General features: G+C 46.3%; 1 protein-coding gene across 3 annotated transcripts in view; it reads right to left on the minus strand.

Moving 5' to 3' along the window:
* Nucleotides 1-26,747, minus strand: part of Sppl3 (signal peptide peptidase like 3) — a 74,166-nt gene that overhangs the window by 18,188 nt on the left and 29,231 nt on the right. Inside the window, exons 1-4 of one of the 3 annotated variants that reach the window (XM_051161677.1) lie at nt 20,558-20,607; nt 9,694-9,782; nt 1,001-1,120; nt 345-423 (exon numbers count right to left, since the gene is read on the minus strand). In XM_051161677.1, the coding sequence (XP_051017634.1) occupies nt 345-423; nt 1,001-1,120; nt 9,694-9,772 (278 nt within the window). In that variant the 5' untranslated portion in view covers nt 9,773-9,782; nt 20,558-20,607. Of the gene's footprint in view, nt 1-344; nt 424-1,000; nt 1,121-9,688; nt 9,783-20,557; nt 20,608-26,747 lie in introns of those variants that run through there. The other 2 variants (XM_051161675.1, XM_051161676.1) reach the window with 2 other exon arrangements.

Consider the following 26,747-nt stretch of genomic DNA (forward strand, 5'->3'; position numbering starts at 1 on the left):
ACTGACACCACTTGAAGGGCTTGTTTCTATTTCCTGTGCCATGAAAATTATAAAAGGGGACATCATCTTGTAGGTTTGTTTGTTTGTTTTTTTGAGACAGGGTTTCTTTGTGTATCCCGGGCTGTCCTAGACTTGCTTTGCAGACCAGGCTGGCCTTGAACTCAAGAGAGCCACCTGCTTCTGCCTCCCAAGTGCTGGAATTAAAGTTGTATGCCACTGCAGCCAGCTTATCTTGATGTTTTAAAAAGGGCAGCCAAATATCTCACCCCAGGCTCTGGCTGATTGTGTGCTCCAGCCAATACCCATCACTCTTACAACTGAGAGAAAAGGTCCTTGGTACTTACTTGTTCTGAGGTGAGCAGGGTCTTGTTAAATACTGGCACATCGGGAGAAGAAGAAAAGCAAAAGCTATTGTTGCAAGAACTAGGGGGAAAAAGTTTCATTAAATTTTTTTCTTTACCCATTACAGGAAAAATGACATAACTTTTGGAAAATAGTTTTCTAACATATTTTTCTTGACCTTTATCCATTTTTCTGCTTGTGCTAGAGCTGGGACTCAGGGACCTCGTGCAGTGAGTGGCACTGAGCCGTTTGCCCACAAAGTTTTTCAGGACTGCGTGAATAACCAGTTAAAAAAAATAAAACCTAGCACGTGGTCTGAAGTGAGGGCCGGATGTGTTTCCTTGCCCCCCTCACCACAGAGGATGAGCTCCTAAGGTCATCTAGCTGTTCTGCTCCCCACCCACCCTCTCCTGTGCTGCCAGTCAGTGCTTAATCACCTGTCGGCATCTGCATCCACAGACACACTGGTGAGGATGCTAATGGCCACGGAACCTACAAGACCTCTGGAGTGTCTGCCAGAAACAAGTCACAACCATTTGGTGTCAGTAAAGCTTCTGAGCTTTCCGACCCTTGCCTTTCTTCCAGACTGTGGTTAACAGAATAGTGAAGGCACAACCTGGTAATTTGTGAACAGTAGTAAGATGTGAGGCTCCATTACCTGCTGTACATATCGTGAAAACTACTTGAACTGAGTCAAAGAAGAAGAACATTACTAGGAGAGAGACGGATGCTCCAATGGGAAGGAACAGAGCCTGGGTGGAGTCAATTGTCTGGATACCTGAAGAGGAAAACACGGCACATTAACCCTTATTTCATAACAGGCAAGATGTCCACGCACCACCCCCTTCATAAACCACTGCACAATGAGTCGGGTCCCCTGACAGTTGTGAGTACCATGTGGGGGCTGAGAGTTAACTCAGGTACTCTAGAAGAACTGCTGAGCTGTCTTTCCAAGTGCTTGACAAATTTACGCCCAGTGAACTGGAACTGGGCATCAGTTTCTAGACACGTAATGACTTCAGTCTTTATCCAAACTCCACATCCTTCAGCTGCCATCCTTGTCCTTCCAGGAGCCTGGCTTCCCTGGGCCCTGCCTGTGCATTTTACACAGTAATCACTAAACACATATGTTTTTGGTTTTTTTTTAAGATTTAAAAAAAAAAATGTTTATAGTGTTCTGCCTGCACGCCAGAATAGGACATTAGATCTCCTTATAGGTGGTTGCTGGAAATTGAACCTTTCCAGCCACCATACACGGTTCTTGGGCTCACTGTGCAATGTGTGGACTCCAGGCCCTAGGGCTTTCAATTAGAGTAGGAAACCTCTTCACCTTCTGTAACCCAACCTAGACAGGATGCTCACCCCTCCAACCCCTGCCAAGCCCTGATTCAAAATCCAGATACAACAAAATCCTCAAGGGAAAGAATATTAAAGTAATAAAAGTTCAGATTAGTCAGCTGGACATGGTGGCGCACACACCTTTAATCCCAGCGCTTGGGAGGCAGAGGCAGGTGGATCGCTGTGAGATCAAGACCAGCCTGTCTACAAAGTGACAGCCATGGCTCTGTTATACAGAGAAACCCTGTCTGGACAAACAAAACAAAACGAAATGAAAGAAAGGAAGGAATCAGGTTAGTCTAGTGACGCATACTTGTGGGCTGGTGTACAGATGTCTAAAAGAGGTGGTTTAAGGCTAATTGAGAAGATTCATTTCCTGGAGCTGGGGGATAGCTCAGTTGGTAAAGCATTGGTTTTGGAAGCACCAGTACTGGATGGAGCTTAATTCCCGAAACCCATGTAGGAAATGCTGGGCTAGCACCAGTGAGCAAGAGACAGGAGGGCTGGGGGTGGCTAACCAACCAGTCAGTAGAGCCTAACTGATGATGCACTCGGGGCCGAGGCAGCTTCATCCTAAAGGAGGTGCGGTGACATGTAAGGTGGTTTTGTTTTTGTTTTTTGGTGTTTTTGGTTTTCCGAGACAGGGTTTTCTCTGTGTAGCCTTGGCTGTCCAGGACTCACTTTTTAGACCAGGCTGGCCTCGGACTCACCGCGATCCGCCTGCCTCTGCCTCCCGAGTGCTGGGGTTACAGGCGTGCACCGCCACCACGTGGTGCTCCAGCTTCACACACACGTGCACACACGCCTACATACAGGTATTGACAAGTAATTCTGGGCCGGAAGATGGCTCAACAATTCAGAGTACTTGCTGCTTTTACAGAGGACCCAAGTCAGTTCCCAGAACCCACAGGGAGCTCACAACAGTCGGGAACTCCAGTTCCAGGGGATCTGGCATACTCTTTTGGCTTCCTTGGACATAAGGTATGCCCATGATACAAATATATACATGCAGGCAAACACATTTATACACATAAAACAATACTCTTGTTGCTAGAGAGATGGCTCTTTGGTTAAGAACATGAACTGCTCTTCTAGAAGATTCATTTGAGCAGCCAGGAAACTCAGTCACCTGTTATCCCAGGCCCAGAGGATCCAGTGCCCTCCTCCTGGCCCCTGAAAGCCTCTGCACTAACATGCACATACTCATAAACAAAAACATTCCTATAGATATAATTAAACAGAATTTTGGTCAGTGGATTCAATAGGCTTTAGTCATCTTAGTGAGGAGGGTGAGAAATAACAGCCAAAAAGGAAAGTTATTATTTATTATTTATGATTTTTTTGGGGGGGGGTTTGTTTTTTGAGACAAGGTTTTCTTTGTAGCCTTGGCTAACCTGGAATTCACTCTGTAGACCAGGCTGGCCTCAAACTCATAGACATCCACCTGTCTCTGCCTCCTGAGTGCTGAGATTAAAAGCTGAGTATCACCATTGCCCAGCAATTTTTGGAGAGGGCTTGTCTGTGAAAAAAATAATTTTTTTTAAAGATTTATTTATTTATTATGTATACAGTGTTCTGCCTGCATGTACACCTGCAGGCCAAAAGAAGGTACCAGATCACATTACAGATGGTTGTGAGCCACCATGTGGTTGCTGGGGTTGAACTCATGACCTCTGGAAGAGCACTCTTAACCCCTGAGCCATCTCTCCAGGCGGCCCCCCCTTTTTTTTGTCTGTGGAATTTTAAGGTACTAGAATAGGAGATTAATAGGGAAAATCCCTGGGACAGAGCAGGATGTATCTCAATGTTCTGAATTTCTAGTTGCCCACTGGAATCACCTAGAAATTTTTTCATTATTTAGAGTTACAATTACTTATATATTTATTATTTATTTTGTGTGTTTGTAGGTGGGTGTGCTCCGGCAAACGTGGAGGTCGGAGGACAACTTGTGGGAGTTGTTTCTCTCTACCAAGCGGGACTCAGGGCTTGCATTCAGGTTGTCAAGACTTGGCAGCAAGTGTCTTTACCCGCTGACCCGTCCTGCCAGGTCTGGAGAGATTGTTAAACACCACTCATTAATAAAAAAAAATTTAAAAAGAAAAAAGAAAAAAAACAAAAACAAAAACAAAAACAAAAAACACCACTCAGATGGTTAAAGGGAAATCTCTAGAGTTAGGTCTAGCTAAGTCTGTACAAGAATGTTGAGTTCGTACTGGGACCTGAGAACTGTGAACAGATTACTTGCAGAGAAGGGACTGCCCAGACCTGATGATCACTGGGTGAAAGAGACCCTACTACCCCGTGCTCTACATGCTATCTACGTAATTAACCCTCCTGAGATGTCATAGGGAAACTGCCACACAATCAATTATAGTGGCATACTGAAAGTGAAAAGTCTGTGTTAAGGCTACAAGTAAACTACACAGTCAAGACAAAACCTAGGCATAAAGGGTTGAAAAGAAGGCTGAGGCAGTCCCTCAGTGGTTAAGAGCACACACACCATTCTTGCAAAGGACTTGAGCTCAGTTCATAGTTACCGTACCAGGCAGCTCACAACTGCCTGTATCGATTGTTCCAGGGATGGGATGCCCTCTTCTGGCCTCTGTGAACCCTACACTCTTATGCCCATACCCTCACATACACACATGGACACAATTTTTGGTTTTTCGAGGCAAGAGTTTCTCTGTGTAACAGTCCTAGCTGTCCTGGAACTCCCTCTGTAGACCAGGCTGGCCTCAAACTCAAGAGATCCGCTTGCCTCTGCCTCCCAAGTGCATTACCGACATGCGCCACCAAGCCCAGCACACATTTTTTCTCCGAGACAGGGTTTCTCTGTGTAGCCTTGGCTGTCCTGAACTCACTTTGTAGACCAGGCTGGCGTCGAACTCACAGTGATCCGCCTGCCTCTGCCTCCTGAGTGCTGGGATTAAAGGCATGTGCCATCATGCCCGGCCCATAATTTTTAAAATAAAGAAATGTTACATTTACACACACACACACACCCTTGTTCTCACAGCTAGGCCTGAGACTGCAGAAAGAGTTCATTGTTGGGCAAAGGCACTAGGGCCAAGCCTGATGCCCTGAATTCTACCCCCCAGGACATGCATGGTAGAAGAGATACTGCCATATCTATGCACACATGTACTGAGGAAAAAGAAAAGTTTATATATATATATGAATATATATATATATATATATATATATATATATATTCATTCCCCCCCCTTTCTTTTTTCTTTTCAAGACAGAGTTCCTCTGTGTAGTAACTGCTGTGGCTGTCCTGGGACTCACTTTATGACCAGGCTGACCTCAAACTCCAGACATCAGGCTACTCCCGCTTCCCCAGTGCTGGGATTAAAGGTGTGTGCCTCTACCCAGAAAGTAATACATTTTTAAAAGAACAAACAAGTTCCAGGCCAGCCTGGTCATCTACAAAGCAAGTCCAGGACAGCCAAGGCTACACAGAGAAACCCTGTCCTGGACTCACTTTGTAGACCAGGCTAGCCTCGAAATCACAGAGCTTCACCTGCCTTTGCCTCTTGAGTGCTGGAATTACAGATGTGCACCACCATGCACAACTGAGCCTCTCTTAAAACAAAGTAAAAGCAAAAAACAAAAAGCTCTTGTCATAAGAATCTAAATTTGTTTACTCCAAGAATTATTTAGGGCCAATAAGACATTAAATATTTCTCCAAATCAAAACTGCTTCTTAGGGATTAGGCAGATGAGCCAAATGATTTACTCAGGAATGTAAAATTTTGCTTGGGAAAAGTGACCAAGGTAAGGTGACAAAGATCCAATACAGGAAACGGTCTGCTTTTAGCACAGCTGCCACACAAGACCCTGAGTGTGTGGTCTACAGGACAGAGCTCCATGAAACCACCTTCCCCTGAGTAGCTCAAAGAGCCAGCGAGAAGTGCAGGCGTCAAGCAAGAAAACAGAGCCGGGCATGGTGGCGCAGCCTGTAATCCCAGCACTTGGGAGGCAGAGGCAGGTGGATCGCTGTGAATTCGAGGCCAGCCTGGTCTACAAAGTGAGCCCAGGACAGCCAGGGATACGCAGAGAAACCTTGTCTTGAAAACAACAACAACAACAAAAAGAAAGAGAGAAAGAAAGAAAGAAAGAAAGAAAGAAAGAAAGAAAGAAAGAAAGAAAACAATACTTTTGAAAATAAATGACTTTGCAACCCTACCCCCATCCCTTTTTGGTTTTTCGAGACAGGGTTTCTCTGTATAGCCTTGGCTGTCCTGGACTTGCTTTGTAGACCAAGCTGGCCTGCAGTCATGAGAATGACCTTTAACTCCTTACCTTCTTGTCTCTATCTCTGAAGTGAACCACCATGCCCAGAACACAGCATTATGAGTGAACATAGCCACAGGCAAAATATACACCTGGTTATGGAACAGACTTATACCAAGAAACCAACGTAAATTGTTGACTTTGTATCTTCTGTCTGTGTTTTCAAGATAGGGTTTTCTCTGTGCAGCCCTGGCTGTCCTCTTTGTAGATGAGGCTGGCCACAAACTCATAGAGATCCACCTGCCTCTGCCTCCCAAAGTACTGGGACTACATGCGTGCAACACCACCGCCTGGCTTGCTTTGTATCTTTTGATTAAATATCTACCAATCAGACTACACAATGGGAGGGATTACGAGAAAGTTCTAGTACTTACAGGCTTTGCAGTCTAAATGGGGGGAATCAAAACTGTGTAAATTCACCAATTATCACAGTTCAAGGCTTCAAGATGTGGGGAGCAGAGGAAGCCCTGATCACAAGTGTTGAGACATGAGCTGACCACGCCACGGGTCCTAATACTTCAAACCCATGGGAAAAGAGCAACTCTGCTGAGGGTCGGAGACATGGCACCGCCTTCCCTGGGAGTCCAGAGTGTGGAGACCGCTCTCCAACAGACCAGCTGCACCTGCCTCCCCGGTCCAGCCGTGCGGCATCCACACCACCTCAGCCCCAGTTTCCTTTCTATGTCTGTCTTGTCTTCACTCCCTTACCAGCTGCCACGTCTGTCCGTGGCGGCTGTGCAAGGACTTAAATCAGGGAATGGCATTTACGTGGCCTTTTTTCTCTATCTAATTAAATGAGGGCCTGGGCTGGGCATGGTGGCACACACCTTTAGTGCCCATGCTGAGAACCAAGGCAGGTGGATCTCATGAGGTGGAGGCCAGACTGGTCTACATAGAAAGTTCCTAGCCAGTCAAGGCTAACAGTGAGACCCTGCCTAAATAAACAAATAAAAGGAAGGAAGGAAGGAGTGTGTGTGTGAGTGAGTGAGAGAGAGAGAGAGAGAGAGAGAGAGAGAGAGAGAGAGAGAGAGAGAGAGAGAGAGAGAGATGGGAGGAGGGGAAGGAGGGAGGGAGGAAGGGAGAGAGGAAGGGAGGGAGGGAGGGAGGGAGGGTTGTCTACATGCCTCTTGGGGCAGACCCAGGAATTAGAATTACACTTGGATGATCAGAGATGGTCTGGATGGAAATTTCAGCCTCTTACAACTTTCTTTCCAATCATTTTATGATTGGATTTTGACTTTTTTCTTAAAGAACAGGGTCTTACTATGAAAGCCCGGGGTGGCGTCGAGCTGGAGATCTCATTCCTCAGTTATCAAGTGCTGGGCTTATAGGAACAAGCTTCCAACCTGTAGGTTTCTCACTTACACAGGTGCACTAAGACATGGCTTACTGTGCCTGGTTTTAGAACTTTTCATACATTAAATAATGTGTGTCTGGCCTTTTTTGCTCAACAGTATTTTATAAGAATATTTCGTTCACTGGGCAGTGGTGGCACACGCCTTTAATCCTGGCACTCGGGAGGCAGAGGCGGGCGGATCGCTGTGAGTTTGAGGCCAGCCTGCTCTACAAAGCAAGTCCAGGGCAGCCAAGGCTAACACAGGGAAACCCTGCTTGAAAAACCAAAACCAACCAAACAAACAAAAAGAAAAGAAAGAAAGAAAAAAAGAAAAGGATATTTCATGCGGCTCTATTCTATGACTTCCTGTATGAAATGTTTAATTTTTTTCCATTCTATGATGGACATTTAGTTTTTTTCTAAATTTTTGGCTATTATAAAACCTGGCCCTCTGGTCAAACAGCCAGTGCTCTTAACCACTGAGCCAACTCTCCAGCCCATTAATATCATTATTACTATTTTGAGATAGCGTATCACACTGAGGCCAAGGCTAGCCTAGCCCTGGCTAGCCTCAAAGCTGCTATTTTCCTTCCTTAGTTGTGAAGTACTGATGTTACAGTTGCCTCCTTGTTAGCGGGTGGTGTTTCCTCCCAAACTCCCTCCAATCCTAACCATAGCAACACTGGCAGCTCTTGTGCTCCTCAAGGAGAAGGTATGCCTGGGTACTAAGACCATTCAAATTTGGCAGACAATAAAGGAAAAACAAAGCACACCTTTCAGAGTGAGGGCAGGGAGCTGGACAGCCATAGAGAGGCTGCCTCTAGGACCTGCCCTCCAAGCCCGGCCTGCCATTCCTCTACCTACTCCTGGGGTGGCTACCACACCATGCTCCCTGTCCTCCAAGAGGCAAAGGATTTCCTAAGAGCTGCCTCTCCCACACCACAGTGTACCATAAGCAGATGCAGCGGACACCAAGTGTGTGGGAAGGCCTCAGTGCCCAGAGCTCCTGGGCAGTGCCCTGGGGAGGGCGGCAGGCCACATCCTCTGAGTCATGCACAGACCTGCTTTGCTGCTTCCCCCAGAATGGTTTCACTGCTCTTATCTGGTTAGTTAGGCTGACTCAGACCACAGGTTCCTCAGGGTTCCTGCTTCACCCTTTTAACACCAATACTGGCATCGTTCACCTGCCCATGCCCACAAACACACACCCTAGAGCACACTGCTGGGTCTGAGAGGTAGACATCAGTAGATAATGCCAAACCGTGTCCACAATGACTTGCAATGCACACTTTGTCTATATGCACATTAGGTGTGGCTAGGGCTTCATCTTGAGTGATCCTGGTGGCTGCCCAGTGCGATTTCAGAAAGTTCAGTTTGCTTTCCTGATTTCTTTTTCTTTCTCTCTTTCTTTTAAAGATTCATTTATTATGTATACAATATTCTCTGCCTGCCCCCTACAAGAAGGCACCAGATCTCACTATAGATGGTTGTGAGCCATCAAGTGGCTGCTGGGAATTGGAACTGTCAGTGTGAGTGTGACGATGCTCTCGCCTTCCGACTGGTGGTGCCGTGACTCACAGCCAGCACACCATACATGCAATGAACGAGTCTACTGCTCACATCTACACAGACGCCATCTCTTCTTTCTTCTTAGCCACAGCTCCAGGCCCACATCTGTCCACACACATTTGCTGGTTGGGGACTCACATAGGAAGTGGCTGTGCGTGGCTCCTTTACTTAGCACAGAGCGAGTTCCTTTGCATCACAGCATGTATTAGCACGCATTGTATGAACGCGGTGTGTGTATACAGTGTGCACATCTGTATGTCGAGTACATTACACCTATGTTCACGTCAGAAGTTTATTCTGGGTGTCTTCTCTATATTTTCCAACTTATTTTTTGAGGCAGGGTCTCTCAGTCAAGTTGTAGCTGACAGAGTAGGCCACACTGCCTGGCCAGCAAACCCAAGAGAGGCTTTCACTGTGTCCCCCAACACTTGGATCACAGGCACAGCCACCATGCCTAGGTTGTTACATGGCTGCTGGGTCTGAGCTCAGAACCCATGCTTGCATGGCGAGCATGACTAGGCCGTCTCCCTGGGCCCCAGTCAGCAGTGGTGGCCCCCCTGGAGGCAGAGGCAGGCAGGTCTCTGTGCTAGGCTCAAGCTTCTTATACTTAAGCGATCAGGAAGTTCAGCTTTAGAACATAAGAATCTAACAGATGGCAGCATACAGATTGGGTCTTATTGCTCTATCAAACATAAAGCCATTAAATGAGCAGCAACTGGAGGTGCAGAGTGGTCAGACAGGGTGAGCACATGGTGGCTGTGACTAAAATGAAGCACACAGGAGGAAACGTCTTTTGTAACACGCCTTACTGTTATTGGTGCTGTTGCCATTGAAAGAGCCAGAAGAGCTGTTGCTGTCTTTCTCCTTATCCTGGTTTTCAAAGTCCATGTTAAGAGACCTGTGGGAAAGAATTTAACAGGTAAGTTTCAGTTTTGCTTAAGAGAGGAGGCAGCAAGGCAGCCAAGAGTCAGTGCTCTAAACTGCTGCTACTAGGAGGGAAAGAACGGTGCCTCTGGTTGGTTGGTTTGTTGTTTGTTGTTTTTTGGAGACAGGGTCTCTCTGTGTAGCCTTGGCTGTCCTGGACACGCTTTGTAGACCAGGCTGGCCTTGAACTCACAGCAATCCACCTGCCTCTGCCTCCTCCCTAGCGCTGGGATTGAAGGCGTGCACCACCATGCACAGCTGTTTTGCTTTGTTTGTTTTTTTGGATGGCCCCTCTGTTAGACTGAAGACAGTCTACAACCCTCTAGTGTTAGCTCAAGAGCCTTCCTGACACCAATAACGCACTCCAGTGCACTTCACCCTTCCAGGGTCTCCTCACTACTTTCTTGCGATTAAAAATCTAGAAAGAGAAATGCTGGGTAAAGAGCAAGCACAGTTTGGGATTTTTACATCCACACAACAGCTTTTAGAGAGGGTACACTGAGGACGCTCTAAGGACAGCAGCAAAAAGCAGGTGCAAACATCTGTGCTTCAAACAACACTACTGAAAGTAAACAAACAAAGACCACTTACACAACAGGAGAGAACACTCACAAACCCTGTAACTGGTCAAGAACGGTAAGAGTCAAGTTTTGGGAAGCTAGAAGCTACCCCACTGAGAGGCTGACATGACTGGAGTCACTGAGTCTGGCGGACAGTCCAACAACACGTCTGATTTTGGAGTTCCAGCCTCCAGAACGCTGAGAAAGTGGATTTCTGTTGTCTAAGCCATCAATGTATTTTGCTATGGCTGCCTGAGCTAATATAGAGCACAGATCATGTGACGTATAGTCTAAGGTTTCATGTCTTTTGCTATGTCCAACACTAGCAAATGTTCAAGAACACATCTTGTTGTGGAGGCATCTCACAAATGACAAGTGCTCAGTCAGCACCGCTGTGCAATCCTGACTTTGTATCTAGAGCCCATGTGGAAAGCAGGGTGTGTGGCACACATCTGTAGCTCAGTACTGGGGGAGGGGAAAGTGTCTCAGAAGCAGGCAATGTGGAAGCTTATTGGTCAGCCCAATCTAGTCCAATTGATGATCTCGAGGTTCAGTGGGGGTCAGACTAAGGAGACACCAGGCCTCTGGACCATACACACATGTGCACATACAACATTGGTCAAAACCATTTCTTCCATTTTCTTCCTACTGGTTTTGTTCCATTATTGAATGAGGGACACTGCTGTTTTCAGTTGTATTGTGGGTTCGGTTTTATTTTTATTTACCAGTTTTTGTTTCATGGAATTTGGAGCCCTTTTATTATATAAATAAGCATTTAGGAGCCCCAGTGAGACGACTTAGCAGGTTAAGTTTGCTGCAAGTCCAGTTACCTGGATTTAATTCCTGGACCTCATGTGGTAGAATGAGAGAACTGGTTCTTGCAAGTTATGTATCTGTACGTGTACATACACACACACACACACACACACACACACACACACACACACACACACACACACACACAGAGTGAGAAGAGACCAATAGTAATAATAAACAAACCTACCCTATTCAGTTTTCTAATCCTAACAGTCACTTGCTTGTAGACATTTGGGGTCTCTATTTAGAGCTATCAGATGCTGGGCAGGAAACAGAAGACTAATTTAGCTGCCCTGCCAGCTGGTCCTACAGGGCTGTTACAAAGACTGGCTGCCGGGCAAACTGTCACTTCTCACTAGGTCTATAAAACAACAACAAAACACTTAAAAACCTGCACACAAAATTTAAGACTAATTCTCCTCTGTGGTGACACACGTGGTAATAATGTTCAGCGTCTCACGACAGAGCTCATCACCTCAGGGCACAGGAGGTCTAAGCTAGGGATGCAGTGCAGGAGAACACACCTGCAGCCAATGGACACAAAGACCTCTTCCCTATGGGTGTGCTGGGAAGATACGCATTAGCTCCACTTAGGAAGATCCCAACAGTAAGGACATCTGTTACATCCACGCTGCCTCTCTGCCCCTGGTGACAGCTTCTACTCCTCCTGCTGGCACATCTGACACTGTGGACGGGAAAGCTGCCAGCTGTCTTTTTGGTCTTGCCGGAGGCATGGGTGTTACACAGCTTCTCTCAGAAGATGGAGGAAAGAGCCTGGGTGCTGAGGTCAGTGCTGGCCGGCGGCCACTTAACTCTTCCAATTTATTATTAGCTGAGGGCTACTAAAAACTCTACCTTTAGCTGGGCGTGGTGACACACATCTTTAATCCCAGCACCCAGGAGGCAGAAGCAGGTGGATCTCTGTGAGTTCAAGAGACCCTGACTTAAACAACAATAAAAACACACACATGCACACTCACACACATCAGGGCCAGAGGGGTGACCCTCGCAGTTAAAGCTGCTGCAGAGAACCTGAGTTCGGTCTCTAGTGTCTGTGTGGGCGGCTGATAACCACTGGCAACCACAACTCCAGGGCATCCCAAGCCCTTTCCTGGACTCTACTAGACACACAGCCACACACACAGTATTTTAAAAGATTATCGTCAAATAAACTGACGAAGCAAAGCAAGCATATTTCATCTTGCTGACAGCACTGCTGCAGAGACAGTGCCAAAGGCAACACCTGAGGTGCTATGAAACGGTCACCGCCGTCCCCAGGAGGTTTCTCTGTGGACCAGGCGGGCCTTGGACTTACAGGTGCACCTGCCTCTGCCTTCTGATGCTGGGCAGTCTTAACTACTCTGAGCTTCCGTTTGCCTCAATCTTGCTAAAATCAAGCCTTGTCTGATCACTAGGGGTCACCACTACACAACATGAGAGCGTGGAGGGCAGAACACATCTGTTTAAGCTGTGTCACTGTTTCCAGTTTTACAGAGGAAGATCACGGGCCTAGGTTTGCAGGCCACTGTGACTGGGGTCTGGTTTCAGCTGATGGCCGACTTCTGCCTTAGAGCACTACTAGAACTACTGAAGTATGGGCTTCTGGCCTGACTCAGTTGGTAACTTATTAACTCTACAGATAGCCCAGTGCTTGGTTAGCCCCTGAACAGGCTGTTCTGCCTTCACAGATGATCACCCACATCACCAGCCCTACCCTACCACCACAATCTCACACTGCTCTACAACAACATAATATGATGCCAACACACCAAATGTTATTACTGCACACTCCATTCAAACTGTACCCTGTCTATCTGCTTAACAAAGGGCGCATTTGGGTTACTACAACCAATGCTTAGATGAGTAACGTGGGCCACAAGACAGCTTAGCAGGTCAAGAGCTTGCCGCGCAAGCGTGATTATCTGAGTTCGATCTGCGTAAATACAGAGGGACAGAATCAACTCCAGAAAACTTCCTCCCTTGCATTCTGGGGAACACTGACACAAACACATCACTCACACACAAACGTATAAACATTAAGAAAGTGAAAACTGACCGACAGAAGAAATTGAACATGGTGACCCATGCCCAAAACCCCAGCAGTTAGGAGGCTGAGGCAAGAGGGACTGTAAGTTTGGATCAAAAGTCTGAACCAGCCAGGGTTATATGGTGAGATCCTGTATTTAAAAAAAGACCCAAAGCGATGTTCTGTTTTTTACTTTGTATCAACTGTAACTGAACAGAAACAGCAGTAGGTCAAGTTTTAGGAGGTGAATGAATATCCAATTACTGACTGACAGACACACACACACACACACACACACACACACACACACACACACACACACACACACGTCAGTATTCAGGGAATGGCAAGTTTGAGAAAAGCCTGGGTCACATAGCAATAAAATCCTGTCCCTGACCAACCGACCCAGCATGGATGCACGAGAGGACAGTTTTCTGATTAAGGGGCTGGATATATTTTGAAGGCCAAAATAATGACTGTAGTGAGAATTGGTTTCTTTCTTTCTTTCTTTCTTTAAGATTTACTTATTCCATATACAGTGTTCTGCCTGCAGGCTAGAAGAGGGCACCAGATCACATTATAAATGACTATGAGCTACCATGTAGTTGCTGGGAATTGAACTCAGGTCCTCTGGAAGAGCAGCAGTCAGTGCTCTTAATCTGAGCCGTCTCTCCAGCCCAGAATTTTGGTTTCTTTTAAAAAACACAGAAAGGGCTGGGCATGGTGGTACGCGCTTTTAGTCCCAGCACTTGGGAGGCAGAGGCAGGTAGATCACTATGAGTTCGAGGCCAGCCTGGTCTACAAAGAGAATCCAGGACAGCCAAGGCTACACAGAGAAACCCTGTCTCAAAAAATCAAACCAAACCAAAAACCCCACAGAAACATGATTTGTTCTCATTGTGTGTTTTCATTTTAATCCCCGGTGTGTGGCTGCGGGGCTGCGTGGCAGCAAAAGATGATGGTTTCCTCATGCTCTAGCAGAGGGGCTGGATAGCTGAGGTCACCAGAGCCAGCTGCAGACAGTTTCTGCAACTGTGTGACATTTGGAATTCTGGGAACTTTTCAGAGGGGCTATAAATGCTAGAGCCCTGAGAAATGGGTGGTTATTGGTGGTTCAAGGGGGTTGTTTGCAGTTTGTTAGTAGTTGTGTTCAAAGAAGAAACAAGAAAGAGATTAAGACTCAGACATATCTGTCTTCCTCCCTTCTACCCTTCCTTCTTCCCTAATGATAGGGGGTGGGGATGAAGGGTGGGAGAAGGAAGAACCTACAAAGCAGCAAAGACATGCTACAAATACAGCAGGGAACTGGGTTGTTGGTGGCTGTTTTGGGCGAGTGAGAGGGGCAAGGACAGTATGAGACAGGGTTGAACTCACTCTGTAACCAAACATGTTCTTCGACTTGTGACCCTCCCACCTCCATCTCTTCTGCTCACTCTGTAACAGCTAACTTTAACTGCACTCACCGGTCAGGCACTGGGCTGGAGGTGGCAGTCAAGGTGACTCTTTGCTTTCTTCAGAGTGGGGATGGATCTGAGGCTTCAGACGTACCACACAAATGCTCTACCACTCAACTAAACTCTCCAGCCCAAGATTTCTTTTGATTTTCATAGTAACCTTATAAGCAGGAGATGACAAATCCCTAGGTAATTATTATTTTGTCCTACCAAGATTAATGTGCCCCCTGTTCAAAGTCAGTGTGCTGTGGTTTGGACAGTAACATGACTACTTTCTATGCTGGACTGAATTGTCTGCCTTCAAGGCTCCTATCTGCGTTTTTAACCACAGGCCAGAACATGTAACTGTATTTGCAGACAGTTTTTAAGACTTATTACAGTAAGATGGTATGCTTTTTCTACCCCTACTGTGTAGCGTTTGGCCTGAACCAATAAGCTGGTGTTGAGCCCACAGATACCCCCCCCCCCCCCCGCAAGTGGTAGAACTAAAGATGTACAGCACCACACCTGACTTAAAATAGTATCAGGTCGAGCGTGGTGGCGCACGCCTTTAATCCCAGCATTCGGGAGGCAGAGGCAGGCGGAGGTTTGAGGCCAGCCTGGTCTACAAAGCGAGTCCAGGACAGCCAAGGTTACACAGAGAAACCCTGTCTCGAAAACCCAAAAAAGTAGCAGGTGTGGGCAAGGAAGGGGAGAGAGAAATCTGTGCAGTCAGGAGAGGACATGTGAAGGCACCAGCTACAGGTGAAGACTGAACCACAGACCAAGGGCAGGTGTCAGGGTGTCAGCCCACCCTGCTGACATCTTAGATCTTGGACTTTCAGTTTCCAGAACTAAAGTAAAGTCATCCTGGGGCTCCTTGTTAGGCAGCCCAGCAAACCAGCTCTGGGTCACCATCTTCTGTCACCTACCTGACCTTCACCTTCTTAAACAAGACAAGGTAGCAAGTGATAATCACAATACAAAACATGCAAAATCATGATGATGACAGTCCAAAGCAAGATACCCCTAAACCTTTATCCTGTAATACACTTGGTATGTATTTGTGCCATGCCCCCCGCCGTGTGTGTGTGTGTGTGTCTAACACCTTCCTCTATCACACTCTCCTTCTGAGACAGGGCCTATCACTAAGCAGGTTGTCTGGGCTAAGCTGGGTGGATTTGCCTGTTTCCACGCCCAAAAGCTGGGGTTACAGGCACCCAAGGCCACACCGAGTTTCTAAATGTCTGCTGGAGACGTGAACCAGCTCCTTCAGCTTTCACAGCAAGTGTTCACCCACTGAGCCATCTCTCCAGTCCACTTCTTTCTCTAAAGCAGGACTAGCAGCACGTTACAGTGTTCCATGCACCAGTGTGCTAAGGGCAGCTTTCATAGGACCACATATTCCTCATTAGAAATTAGCTGCTGCACCTTTTCCTCATCAGTTTAGATGAGCTGTATATGGGCTGCCTTACTGCAGACAGGTATCAAGTAAGCAAGCCTTTACATGATGCTAACGGCTTAACTCTGGGCTGGGTGGAATCCAAAGGCCAGCTACTTAGTGTCAAACACACCATGGTCACACTGATGTGTATCTGCCAAGAGTCTAGCATAGAGCAGGAAGTAGCTTAACACACTCTGGAAGGCTTTGTTTAGGATTTGTTCTTTTTCTAATGTAAAAGTTCCTAAGAAAAGAACAGAGTGTTATTTGAATTGACTAGGGTTGGGGATGCCTCAGTCAGCACAGCACACAAGCATGAGGAAGCACCTAAGCTCAAATTCCCCAGGACCAGAGTACAGGCCAGGTGCATAGTGCTCACTGGGTAGTCAGCCTACCTCAGCTAGTGAGTTCCAGGCTCAGAGAGGGAGCTACTAAGGATTACACAGTTATGTACAGCCACAAACACATACAGGCACAGCATATGAATGCCAAAACAAATTATTAATTTGTGATGCTGCAGCTCAAAACCAGGATTTCACACATGGCAGGCAAGTCAAGGGTTCTAAACCGAGCTATATACCCTCACCCCATGAACACAAGTCTTGGAAATCAACTCAATTCTTTATAGACTCTAAAGGATTTTCTGAGCAACCTAAGCTTGCTTTGAGAAACCTGCACTATGAGTTAGACATGGTGGCACACGCCTTTAATCCCAGCACTCGGGGAGGCAAAGGCTGGTAGATGTGGATGAGTTCGAGGCTAGCCTGGTCTACAAATGGAGCCCAGGACAGGTAAGGCTACATAGAGAAACCCTTTCTCAGAAACCAAAACCCAAAAAGCCAAACCAAACCAACCTGCACTGTGTGCCACAGGACCAGGAGCATGTGGGCTTGCCCAAAGCTTCACTGGGTCTGACAGAGTGTGCTGTGATTAGTGAAGGCCCTGAGGTCTGCACTCAGCAAGCAACAGAACATGCTTGGATCACCACTGTGTTTAAGAGCACAGTGGTCAGGAATAACCGAGGGACCAACAGCCAGATGGTGTGACAACCTCAGGCATAGCATGCTCTGTCGTCTGGACCACAGCCCTGCTGCTGCCTGTCTACCCTCATTTTTGGCCAAAGTATTTCCCAGAACGCACACACTGAAGGAAATGATGAGTCACCTTTGAGTGCCTCAAGGAAAAGAGCTGTGGAGTGACACACTCCCATGTGCATGCACACCCTGAACACACACATTTTTCCCCAGGGTCTCTGAGACTCATTATCTAAATCTGTCACTGCAGCTTGACTTTGAGAGATATTTAACAAATTCTCCAAAACTAAAATAAAAGACTTTGGGTATTCTCACATCAGACTCAATATTAACACAGAAATTTTAAGAAGGTATAGACAGTGGTTCTCAACCTTCCTAATGCTACAACCCCAAGCACAAAATGATTTCATTGCTGCTTCATAGCTGTAGTTTTGCTTCTGTTGTGATGGAATGGCATCCCACAGCTGAGAACCACAGGAATAGAGGGACATTTTACAAAGGCCAGTCCATCAGGAAATACACAACTACAAATATATAGAAAGTGAAAAGACAAGTCCAGAGACTTGAAAGAAAAGAAATGTTTGCCAGCACTCATCTGGTAAAGGCATCCTCACAGTAAGTCAACAACTCTTAAGAGTCAACACTATGAAGGTGGAATGGGGAGAGAGGGCTCAGAGTAAGTATGTATGGCAGGCTCACAACCCTAGATTGGGCCCCAGAGCTGGGAGGGGGCGGCAGTTCTCAATAGACACCAAAGAATCTACACAGATGCGAAATAAACAAATGAAAAGATGCTGGATAGTGTGAGTCATTAAGGAAATGCAAATAAAAGCCATACTGAGACCCCACCTACACCCACTCGAATAACAGAACCACACAATGGACCAGGACAGGCAGCTGAGCCCAAGAGGTGACAGGCACACAAGCCCAAACGCTTGCGAGGACACAGGAGGGAGTGGGAAGCAAGTGCAGAAGGTGGGAGTCAATCAGTGCAAAGACCACACAAGCCAGTAAGCCTCAAAAATGAAGAGTGGAACTGCCACATGAGTTGTGCACCTTAGATCTTATGGACAAATGGATCCTCCCACCCCTACAGGGTTTCTCAGTGTAGCCTTGGCTGTCCTGGATTCCCTTTGTAGACCAGGCTGGCCTGGATTAAAGGTGTGCACCACCATGCCCAGCTCTGAATTGATTTTTTTTCTTTTAAGACAGGGTTTCTCTGTGTAGCCTTGTATCCTGGACTCATTTTGTAGACCAGGATGGCCTGAAACTCACAGCGATCCATCTGCCTCTGCCTCCCAAGTGCTGGGATTACAGATGTGCGCCACGACATCCAGTTATGCATGGATTTCTAAAAAGATTCAGACAGTTTTTCTGGGTAGCCCTGGCTGTACTGGAATTCACTATGTAGACCAGGCTATCCTCAAACTCAGGGATCAGCCTGCTTCTGCCTCCCAAGTGCTGTGATTAAAGGTGTACACAACCACTGCCTGGCTAAATGAATGGATTTAAAAATGTGTCTCTCTCTCACACACACACACACACACACACACACACACACACACACACACACACACACACACACACCGGGGGGGGGGGGTGTTGCTTTATTTTGCCATAAAGAAAATAAAAAGCCGGGCGGTGGTGGTGCACGCCTTTAATCCCAGCACTCGGAGGCAGAGGCGGGGTATCAATGTGAGTTCGAGGCCAGACTGGTTGACAATGTCCAGGACAGTCAAGGCTACACAGAAAAACCCTGTCAAAAGAAAGAAAGAAAGGAAGGAAGGAAGGAAGGAAGGAAGGAAGGAAGGAAGGAAGGAAGGAAATTACATCATTACAAGTGGAGCACAGCTTGCTCAGCACAGCTAGCCCCGCCTCCTTTCACGCGTCTAGACTGGGCAAGAAGGAGCACAGACAAGGAGCAATGGAGCCAAAGGAGGGCAAGAAGAGAAAGCCGTGTTTGTGTGTGGCTGTGGTGAAAATAATAACACGAGGTTTGGAAATACACAGCGGAAGCTCATGCTACGTAATTATCATATAGTAGAAACAAAAGGAAACAAAAGGAGAGCTGGCAGTGCAAAGGTGAAGGCACCGTGCGGTGCTGGTGAGCGTGCTGAGCGGTGCAGCCACCTTGGGAACAATAATCCTAAAGCGCAGAGTCAGCGCGTCATCTCGCACCCTGCTGCTCCCTCTCATCAGAGCTGTGTGTAAGCATCCACAGCACCAGTACTCATGACAGCACAAACAGCAGCAGCCAGAGAAAGCAGTCAGCAGTAGAGGGTGAAATACACAAGCAGCAAGGTGGAGCTGTGCATCTGAGGGCGGTCTGGCACACAGAGCAAGTTCCAGGCCAGTCATGGCACAGCACTGTAAGACCCTGTCTCAAAAAAACAAAACGGGCTGAGAGTTATCTCAGTTAAAAGCACTTGTTGCTCTTGCACAGAACCGGAATTCAATTCCTAGCACCTACATGGTGGCTCACGGCCATCTGTCACTCCTCTCCAGGAGATCAGATGCTCTCTTCTGAGCTCCCAGGCATACAAGTAGTGCACATACACACTAGAAGCAAAACACTCACACACACAACATATAATAGGTAAATCCTAGGTTAAATAAACAAGGCATCCAGCAGTTCCATGTACCTGATGCACGGAGCTGCAATGCTCACCAAACCCACAGACTTTTTTGTGAGGGGGAAGAAACTGACCTGTTAAATCTGAAATTTATATGGAAATGTAAAGGATGCAGAATAACTGGATACATTTGAAAAAGAACACAGTTAATACTTAAACTACCAACTTCCTAAGAAGGATACAGTAATTGAGAAACCAGGACAGGCCTAGAAAGAGAATACAGAGGCTGAGGACACAGCTCAGTGGATAAAGTGTTTGGGTTGCAAGTATCAAGACTGGGGATGGGGCTTAAACATGTGTTTGTTTGTGTGTGTGTGTGTGTGCGTGTGTGTGTGTGCGCGCGCGCGCGTCCGCAGGCACAGGATCACTGCTAAGTTAGTCTAGCATACTTGTTCCAGGCCAGGGAGAGACTGAGACCCCAAACAAAAGGTGGATGACACCTAAGGAAAAATACCTGAGGCTGCCATCAGCACAGACACATGCACGCTTATGCAGGCATGGGCCGCATGCACGCACATGTGCCATATAGATGGCTAAAGAGTCAGCACTCCTCACAGCCTTCCCAATGAGCTCTGCTCTGCAGTGAGTCAATATCTAAAGACATAGTTTTAAGCAATTCGTTTCTACACATTTGTATTAATATGCTAAAGTCATATGCAAAATCAAGACATATTTAGCAGAAGTCAACCAAAGAACAAATATTACAATTTCCCACTTGAAATGAAGCTCTGTCGAAACCCATTTCCCTCCACAGGTGATGCTCCCTCTATCTGCAGCTAAACACAGCCCCATGGAGAACGGCTCACCTGAAACTGCCGTAGACTATAAGAAGAATGGATATCAGAAACGTCGACACTTGACTGGAGTCCACCAGGGAATAGGCCCTAGAGAATTAAGAGGACACGCATTAATTAACTCATATGCAGCAGGCACTCAACGAGCTTGGTGGGGTCTTTACGAAAAGGGATGCACATTAGCATTAGCACAGTAACAACATAAAATTGGACATGCTGGATTACCACAAGGGGCACACCGATAGCGCCAGTGCTGTTAGCTAACTTCCTAGGGTGTTAAAAAATAATGGTGTAGAAACGTCACCTCCATATGATATATAAAATCAGTATATGTTTGTAACATCTGCCACCAACTTAAACCTATTTCCATTAAAAACAAAAAACAAAACAAAACTTTCAACACTTATACTTTCATGAGTTTACAATGAATAAGCAATAGTACTTTGCTGGCCTGACTTAATGATGAAGGAAAAACCCACATCTTTCTTCGACTACTGATTATCACCATTTGGGTGTGGTAAGGAGGATATAAAACTAGTTACTACTTCATAACTAGTTCTTTGTAACTTTAGACCCGATGTTGTCTAAGGAAACTGCCATTTCCCTGCCAGCGGCTTCTCTCTCCTCCCCAGGAGGACAGCAGTCCCACTGCCCAGGCCTTAGCTCCCACAGTCACCGATCCAAGTCTTGCTCTCAAGCATCTCCAGGAACTCACAATTCACACTACCCAGGTCTGGGCAAAACAAGTATCCTTATTTTATTTATTCTTCTCTCATATAGCACGCCCCAGACGCAGTTTCTCCTCCCACCTCCCCTCCCAATCCACTCCTCCTCCATTTCTCTTCAGAGCAAAGTAGACCTTCCACGGCTATCAAAAGCCAAGAGTCAGAGACAGGCCCTGCTCCCGCTGTTAGGAGTGCCACAAGAAGACCATGCCACACGTCTGTAACATGTGTGCAGAGGGCAGTCCCACGCAGGTTCCCTGGTTGTCTGTTCAGTCTCTGTGAGGCTCTATGAGCCCAGGCTAGTTGATTCTGTGGGCTTCTTGTGGTGTCCCTGACACCTCTGGCCACTACAGTCCTCCTCCCCCTCCCCCCCACCCCCCAGCGTTTGGCTGTGGGTCTTTGCATCTGTTTCCATCAGTGGCTGGAAGAAGCCTCTTTGATGACAACTATGCTAAGCTCCTGTCTATGAGGAATCCTTTCCTTGATGTGCTATTTGGTTCTCTCCTGGGTCTCTGGGCTATTCAGCAGCTGGTTCTTAGCCTTTTTGATAATATCAGGTGTGAGCTCCCTCTTGTGGCATGGGTTTCAAGTTCGACCAATCACTGGTTGGATTTTTTGAGGCACACTGTTATTATTTAGAAGGTTAATGACCCAGACAGGCAGGCAGAAGGGAGTGGGAAAGGTAGGTAGCTATGTCAAGAAATTGAGTGGGTATTTGAGGAATTGTGGGAAATTTTGCCCAGCAACCTTACTCCGTAGTCTCTTCCTGTCCCCCACATCATACTCCGCCAAAGCACTCCCAGAATGTGCTGCGCCTTGGGCTCTTCAGTGGGCCTTTCCCCAAAGACTTTGAATGCAAATTAAAGACAGAACTATGCTGTTTTCTGAAATAAACAAGTTCTTATGAACGTAATTTTTAAAAAATTAATTGCATGCATTTGAAACATGCCAAAATTCAGGCTGGGCAATTATACAGAGACCTGAAAACTTGGCCAGTGATGCCTTGGTGCATGTCAGATGCTGACCCAACACCTCTGAGAGGCAGCACACAAAGCATGGGTTCTCCAAGCACTCACCAGGCCTTTAGCTACAGAGCTCCTGAGACGGGAGGAGCCATGCTGGACACTGAGCACTCAACATCCAGTTCGCACTGCTTTACTAGCAAGTGTGTGTGACACTAAACGCCCGCTGAGCTGAGACACACCAAGCACTACTGAGCAGCGTGCCCTAGGCATCAGTGCAGTGAGAGTGTTCCTGCCCATCAACACACCCAGCACGCCTCTTCCATTCTCTGCAGACATGCTGCCTTAGACCAGCATGGCGCATGCTTTCTGTCTGTGCAACCATTTACACTTCTAAACCTCAGGACTCCTAAGTTAAGCTTTTTGCCTGAGTGAGTTGTAGTTTATGGTATTTACTATATTACAAAGCGGGTGACTTGATTATGGACCCTGTAATCAGAGCACTTGGGAGGTGGGGCCAGAAGTTCAAGGCCAGTCTAGACTTCATGATACCATCAAAACAACAAACAAGAAACTGAAAAGTGTAGAATATCCATTAATTTACTTACAATGAAATTATTGCATGTTAAATAAGCAAAACCTTAAAGTGGAGAAAAGTATTTTCTGAACAACACAAAACGGAGAAGAGCCTTCCTTTACATCTTCGTGAGCTAAGATGTAAGCTGGGGGGGGGGGGGGCACAGTGGGGTTCTCTATGGGAAAGCTGCAGCTGCAGAAGAGAAGAGGTTTAAAGCCTTTTCAAATAACTGGGGTAGTTTGCTCTGAAGTTCATGGGGTAATTTTCTTTTCCCGTTTTTTGAGACAGGCCCCACTATCCACGCCAGACTAGCCTTGACATCACAATCCTCTCGCCTCTGCTACTGGGGCTGCAGGCATGAGCCACCATACACTTGACTAGGGTAATAATGAAAAGAATATATTACATCTGAGCCCAGTGGCCTATTTTGTAGTCTGGGTGATCTTTTTATCCACGGAAAGTTTTGTAATGTGATACAATCAGTATGTAAGCTGCTGGTACACTAAAATCATACAGCCTAGAAGTTTCCAGTTTATAGTATATGAAGATTTCTGTTAATTAAATTTTACCATTAGCAAAGCATATTTTGCTTTGAAGAACTGACAATACTTAAGTTTGACTAACTCTAGTGTGCCCACCACATTCTTTTTATTTTTAAAGATTTATTTATTAATTATTATGTATACAGTGCTCTGCCTGCATGTACACGGGCAGGCCAGAAGAGGGCATCAGATCAAATTATAGATGGTTGTGACCCACCATGTGGTTGCTAGGAATTGAACTCAGGACCTCTGGAAGAGCAGGTGGTGCTCTTAACTTCTGAGCCATCTCTCCAGCCCCCAACCCACCACACTCTCAAGAGTGGCATCCTTCCTCAAAGGACAGGCACTTTGATCCCAGCTGGCATCTCACACAGCTGCACAGGTGCTTTGCTAACGATGAGCAAAGCCACCATGCTCTATGGCTTCCTAAACACAATAAACATGAAGAAAATATTGTAAAGGGCAGAGAAATTCTTTGGAAAACATCTAAGCAACCAAATCAAAGTCCTAGCTGCAAGGCGCACAGCAACAGCAAACACTCTTCAGGGCCCCTCCTACGTGCCAGACGCTATACCAGCCATTTGCTTTTTGCTCACTTCATCTCAGCAACATCTCTTTGAGGAAGAACTTGAACTCAGAGCTGATGCTCACTCTGGTGAAGTCCTTTGCCCGAGGCCAGAAACCTGGGAGGAGGGCCAGCACTTGGCTGCCAACAGTCTAGCTCCAGACCTAGAGGCCCTGCCACAACCAGCACAACGTCCATCTCAGCGATGGGCACCTCCCAACCTTACCGGGTCCCGACCACTAAGTTGTGTCATGATCAAGCTGCACCTTCTGGGGTGGGGACCCAGTTTGGTGGACGGACGCTTGCAACGCATGGGTGAGGGCCCCACGTTAGTTCTCAGTGCCACAAGCAAGAAGAATGTCCCCACCATATAAAGCAAACATGTAAGAGAGTCTTCTACTTCTATATAAGAATAAACCATAACTCTAAAAAATAGGCAAATCCAGAAAGATAGGAAAGCTGTTTACTTCAAGTTTGCTAAATACAAACTGCCAATTCACCATGAATGTAACATTCATATAATCCCCGACTGCCTCATGGTTCTTCCTGCTGTATGTAGTTTATTTTATTCATGTGTAATAATATAAATGTATATGTTAAAAAGGAAATTTAAAAATGGAGAAAAGGCCAAGATTATAAACATACCCTTTTTTGAGAAGAGACAGAAATGGCAGTGACTACACATCTCTGTGTTTGTGTCATGTCAAATGTTCATGTTCACGTCAAACAAAATGAACATTAAAACTTAAAACACTAAGCTGGGCGTGGTGGCGCACGCCTTTAATCCCAGCACTCGGGAGGCAGAGGTAGGTGGATCTCTGTGAGTTCGAGGCCAGCCTGGTCTACAAAGTGAGTCCTGGACAGCCAAGGCTACACAGAGAGATCCGGTCTTAAAAAATCAAAACCAGAACCAAAACCTTAAACATGGAAATATTACTCTGTACCTATTAGAACAGGTCAACTTAAAAAAACAAAAAGAGGAAAATGCCCAAAACAAGTACTGATGATGGGACTTAAGGTCCCACATGCTGTGGTTGGACTGCAGTGTGACACAGCCATATTAACCTGGCAGCGTCATATAGCATTAAAGCCATATGACTCAAAGAAATCAAAAGTCCTAGGGCTGTGAAGACCGCTCAATCAGGAAAGTGCTCACCTTGGAAGAATGAGGGCCTGACACTGATCCCCAGGACTCACATAAAATGCCAGGTGTGGGCTGGATGGTGTCCTAGTGGTTAAGTGCACCTGGTACTCTTCCGGGATGAGCTCAGTTCCCAGCACCCACATCAGGTGGCTGACAACTGCCGTTACACAGCTCCAGATTCAACACCCTCTCCTAGCTACGCTGGGCAAAGGTACTGGTGCACATTTCCACAAAAGAAAGACAGTAACAATAAGTAACATTTAAAAATATACTTGTTGGCCGGGTGTGGTGGCGCACGTCTTTAATCCCAGCACTCGGGAGGCAGAGACAGTCGGATCGCTGTGAGTTCGAGGCCAGGATGGCCAAGGCTACACAGAGAAACTCTGTCTCGAAAAACAAACAAACAAGCAAAAAACAAAAACAAATAAACAAAAAACAACAACAAAAAAAAAACCCAAAAAATAAAAATTTACTTGTCAAACCTGGTGGCGCACACTTTTTATCTTAGCGCTGGGGAAGTGGTGACAGAAGATCAGTGGCCAGCCTGTTCTTAGAGCTGACACTTGTCAACATGTCCTCTGGTTTCCACATGTGTTCATGCATAAATGCTATGCTCACACATGCACACACATATACACTTTTTAAAAGTTCCCATCAAATATTCTGTAGATCTTTAATAAAGAGTATGTAATAAAAAGAAATGAATTAATGACAAATGCCATATACTATACTAACTAAACAAAGGCAGGCTGGAAACTGAGTGTGGTGGCGCACACCTGTAATCCCAACACCCAGAGAAGTAGAGGCAGGCGGATCTCTGTGAGTTCGAGGCCAGCCTGGTCTACAAAGTGAGTCCAGGACAGCCAGGGCTACACAGAGAAACCCTGTCTTGAACTGCCCCCTGGGGATGGGGGGGGGGGGGGAGAGGCAGGCTAAGAAAATGACAACCAATGGAATCCTGTTCATGTGACAACTGAGAGGTGGATGCCTGGAGTGGCAGGTAGTACTGAGCCTATCTATACATATATACCAGACCATGTTTCTGGTATATGCATACCCACTATAGTTTAATTCATCAACAAGGTAAATAAGACATTAAAAATAGCTTAAATAGAAGAATTATAGAACATTATTATAAGTTACATAAATATGGTGTGTCTTGAATCTTACCGTACTATACTTACCATACTTTTTTTTCTGGTGGAAAAATAAATCATGGGGGGAAAACTACAGTAAAAGGTTACTGCTGTAAATGTCTGTGAAATTGATTATCAAAAAAGAAGGCAGAGGGCTGAAGAGATGGCTCAGAGATTAAGAGCACTGGCTGCTCTTCCAAAGGTCCTGAATTCAATTCCCAGCAACCACATGGTGGCTCACAACCATTAATAATGAGGTCTGGTGCCCTCTTCTGGCCTGCAGGTGTGCATGCAAGCAAGACAGTATACATAATAATAAATAAATCTTAGAAAGAAAGAAAAGCAGGCAGGCAGGCAGGCATAGTACTCAGGAGGCCGAGACAGGCATATCTGTGAGTTTGAGGACAGCCTGGTCCATAGGGCTACTTCCAGGACAGACAGGGCCACACATAGAAACCCTGTCTTAAAAAAACAAAACAAAAAAGCTCACAGTCAAGTAGAACACTATTCTAAACTCAGGTAAAAGAAAAGTCAGTACCAGGTCCATCAAG

Source organism: Acomys russatus, chromosome 19, assembly GCF_903995435.1.
Source record: "Acomys russatus chromosome 19, mAcoRus1.1, whole genome shotgun sequence".
Taxonomy (NCBI): Eukaryota; Metazoa; Chordata; class Mammalia; order Rodentia; family Muridae; genus Acomys; species Acomys russatus.